This window comes from Cryptomeria japonica, chromosome 3 (assembly GCF_030272615.1).
Source record: "Cryptomeria japonica chromosome 3, Sugi_1.0, whole genome shotgun sequence".
NCBI lineage: Eukaryota > Viridiplantae > Streptophyta > Pinopsida > Cupressales > Cupressaceae > Cryptomeria > Cryptomeria japonica.
Genome location: NC_081407.1, coordinates 113,903,824 through 113,907,867, shown reverse-complemented (window position 1 = coordinate 113,907,867; position 4,044 = coordinate 113,903,824). Strand labels below are relative to the sequence as shown.

General features: G+C 33.3%; 2 protein-coding genes across 2 annotated transcripts; both read right to left on the bottom strand.

Moving 5' to 3' along the window:
- Positions 1-1,199: 1,199 nt before the first annotated feature.
- Positions 1,200-2,456, bottom strand: LOC131873992 (receptor-like protein 34). The gene has a single exon (XM_059217188.1). The coding sequence runs from the start codon at positions 2,454-2,456 to the stop codon at positions 1,200-1,202; it is 1,257 nt and encodes a 418-aa protein (XP_059073171.1).
- A 150-nt stretch (positions 2,457-2,606) lies between these two features.
- On the bottom strand, positions 2,607-3,779 carry LOC131873991 (receptor-like protein 35). The gene has a single exon (XM_059217187.1). The coding sequence runs from the start codon at positions 3,777-3,779 to the stop codon at positions 2,607-2,609; it is 1,173 nt and encodes a 390-aa protein (XP_059073170.1).
- Between the last annotated feature and the right edge of the window lie 265 nt (positions 3,780-4,044).

Genomic DNA, 4,044 nt, shown 5'->3' with positions numbered 1-4,044 from the left:
TCTATTTGACTTAGTAAGCTTGGGTGTCAAAACAAGGTATATTATTCTCAATTCAACCTAGTTAAAACTGAAACTTTGATCACTCATATGACCACTCCTCGACACTTAAAGAAGAATAATCTTTGTCAAAAAATAGATTTAAAGAGGAAAGAGCCAAGTCAAAATAATATCTTAAGGAAAAGGATGTTTCTCCACATAAACTGCAAACTTTTGTTGAAACATCGCACATTCCTACGCCAATTCCAGAATTATTCATGCAGTTGTGGAATTGAGTTTGACAAAGAGTCTCTAAAAACTCATGCTTTTGAACAAAGATTTGCATTATCACAACTTCTCAATAAAGGAGGAAAGATCAACTTGGCTTATTTTCCTCAACAAATAATCACTTATTGAGTTGCAAACTAATTCTTCACATGCCTCAAAATGTAAATATCAACTAATATATTTTTCCCCTATTTATGAATTTTTAACCTATCTATTTTAATATTAAATTCATTATACTTATTTACATTTATCTTTGTTTTCTTTTACTTTTAAACTAAGAATGACATTTAAATAAAATTTAAAAAATAAAACTTTTAATTAAAATTTAGTAAAAAATACACTTTAATTAAGAATAAATTTTAATAAAAATAAATGACAAAGTAAAAATACGATAAATGTTATTTTAAAATAAATTTGAATTAATATGTAAAACAAAAACAATATCATATTTGCATATTCATAAATAACTATTACTCAAATACATATTAATCATATCATTAATGAATTAAATGCATTAAATTTTTTATTTTTTCTGAGAAAATTTGAATTTTTCACTTACTCTAACTAATAAGATAAAAGAAAAATATGAGAAACAAATTATTTAAAATAAAAATAAGAGTTGCACTATGAATTTTTTGTTCAAAAATTTTAATTCTTTGCTCTGATTGGTTGAACTAACTAAAAAATTAGATTGATGGAAGCAATAGTATCCCACCTTGATAGGAACTAATAAACAATTGAATTTAGTTTCAATATTAATTTTACGTCATCTTATAGATTGAGACACTACTTAATCTAATATTTAAATTAATGTTTTCCACAAAAAATAACAAAAGAAGAAAGTACACATACATCCACTACACAACCTTCATAGAGGAAATATTTTAGGTAAAAGAGAAGGGGAAGTGGAAGAGAGAGGGGTATTAAAATAATTATTAAAAGATATTTTTTTGAGTAGATTGATCAAGAATGACAATAATGTCATCCATAACTTTGAAACATCTTTTTCTAGATTTTTTGTTGAAACATAATACTCCAATAACAATTGAAAACCCAAATCCAAAGCTCAATCCAATTCCCACCTCCCACCACACATGTTCCTCCCACTCATGCTCACTCACATCTTCATCATAAATTTGATTTGAAGGAGGAGAAGGTGAGCAATTTATTTTGATCTGAAGTCCACAAAGGTTTGCATTGTTTGAAAATGATCTCTCATCAAATGTTAACCATTGAGCTCCTTGTGGTATTCTACCTGAAAAATTATTACAAGATATGTTCAAGTAACTTAAAAATGTGAGAGATTGTAGTTCATTAGGGATATTTCCAATAAGATTGTTATCTGAAAGATCAAGTGACTCCAACTGCACAAGATTTCCAAAAGAAGTAGGAATTTTTCCATGGAGATGATTCATTGTCAAATTGAGAATCCTTAGACCAATGAGGAATCCAATTTCTTGAGGAATATCACCTGAGAAGTTGTTGTTTGAGAGATCAAGACATCGGACCAATGCCAAAGATTTCACATATTCTAGAAATAGCCCTTTGTTGTTTATTTCAATTTTATCTAAATAAGGCATTGAGCTTGAGTTTAAGAACTCAAGGACTTTTGCACTTTGTGTTTGATTTGCCATTGCTCTCAAGTTTCTTAAGCTACTTGGAATAGCTCTAGATAGATTGTTATTTGACAAAATCAAGACTTGAAGATTTTCTAATTTTGTCAACTCTAAGGGTATTCCACCTTTGAATTTATTAGATCTCAACACCAAAATTCGAAGACCAATTAAATTCTCAATCCAATTTGGGATGGTTCCCTCCATGTTATTATATCCCAAATCTAGAATCTCCAAAGAAGTACAATTTCGAAGTGATGATGGAATTGTCCCTTGTAGCTTGTTACCTCCTAATTTCAATTTGTGAAGACAAACCATTCTCCTAATCTTACCTTCCAGATTATTATTTTCTAGATTTAACACTTTGAGTGTTGTTGAGCAATTCCCAAAACTTGCAAAAATATTACCTGTGAGCTTGTTATTTGACACATCTAGAACCTCCAAGTGATTTCCTTCACAAATAGAATGTGGAAAGACACCACTTATATTATTATTTGCAAGTGACAAATAATTGAGCTGACTTTGGCCATATTCATCAATGTTTTCTGAAAGGATACCATCAAATTGATTCTCAGACATGTCCAAGAATTCTACATCAGGATGAGGAACTAAAACATTTCCTTGTAACTTGTTTCTATGCAAGTCAACATCAAGAACACTCAACTTACTGAACTTTGATAACAAAAGCTTTCCTTCAAATTGATTGAATGAGAGATTGAGAGTGTAGAATTATGTAAGGCCCCACAACCAATCTGGAATATTTCCACCAAGAGAATTGTTGGATAAGTCAAGCTCATCTATGTTGTATTGAGTGGATAGGAAAGATGGGAAATCACCATCCATATTACAAGAACTCAAATACAAAGCTTGAAGTTGAAATTTTGGGATCCAAAAGTCTTCAACTTTCACTCTCAAGAAATTATCAGAAAGACTCAAGTCACGAATCTTTGTGAAATTTTCTAATTGAGAGAGTAAGAATGTGCCACTTAAAGAATTATTTGAAACATCAAGCTTGATCAAAGATGAGAGATTACCAAAAGTAGATGGTAAGCTTCCATTTAATTGGTTTGAACCAATAGAAAGATATGAAAGCTTTGGTAGCCCACCTAAAGAGCTCAATGGAATGTTGCCTCTTAGTGAATTTCTGGAAAGACGCAAATATTCAAGTTGTGAGAGATTTCCAATAAAATTTGGAAGATTGCCTTGAATAGCGTTATAAGAAAGATCCAAGCTGGTCAATGAGAACATATTTCCCATAGAATCTGGAAGACTGCCTTCAATATTGTTATCAGAAAGAGCTAAGGTGGTCAGCAAGGACATATTCCCCATAGAATCTAGAAGTCTACCTTGAATATTGTTATCATAAAGAGCTGAGGTAGTTAATGAGGACATATTTCCAGTAGAATTTGGAATCATTCTTCCCACGTCTGAATGTACAATAGAAAGGCTACTGAGCTGGGAAGCATGTTGCACAATGGAAGAGAGGTTGACTTTGAGACTAGGGTTTCCAAACAACTCAAGGTTCCTCAAGTGTGGAAGGCTTAAAACAGCAGAAGGCATGGAACTGGAGATATTGTACTTAGTGAGGTAGAGGGAAACCAAAGATGTAAGGTTAGAAATCCAAATGGGAAATGACTGCTGAGTGAAGTAAGTACCAAAAAGCTCAAGATGGGAGAGTGAGGTGAGGTTTCCAAGAGGAGAGAGAGGTGTACCTGGCATATCAGACATGACAAGTGATGTAAGATTGGGAAGAGAAACAACACTCTCTACCACATCTCTTGTCAGATTCACTTCTGCTAGTCGAAGGTGCTCCAACCCTCGCAAATTTCGTATCCACGAGCTCGACTGCCTTGTCTCCAAATCATAATTGTAGGAGATGTCTAGAAATGTCAAGCGAGACATATTCCCAATCTCACTTGGTATTCGGCCAGTAAGCCCACAACCTCTCAAGCTCAAATGTGTCAATGTGCTGAGGCTCGAAAGGTGTGAAGGGATGGAAAGAGGGGACAAGTCAATCCTAGTGAGGTCGAGGTACTCCAAATGCTATAGTTGGAATAAAGCAAGGAATATTTGGCTGCTTGAATTCCTCACTACTACTGACGAGGGATTACCAAAGTTTCTAAGATCCACACGAGTCACGTGACCAGTGAGGCTGTGGCAGGTGATT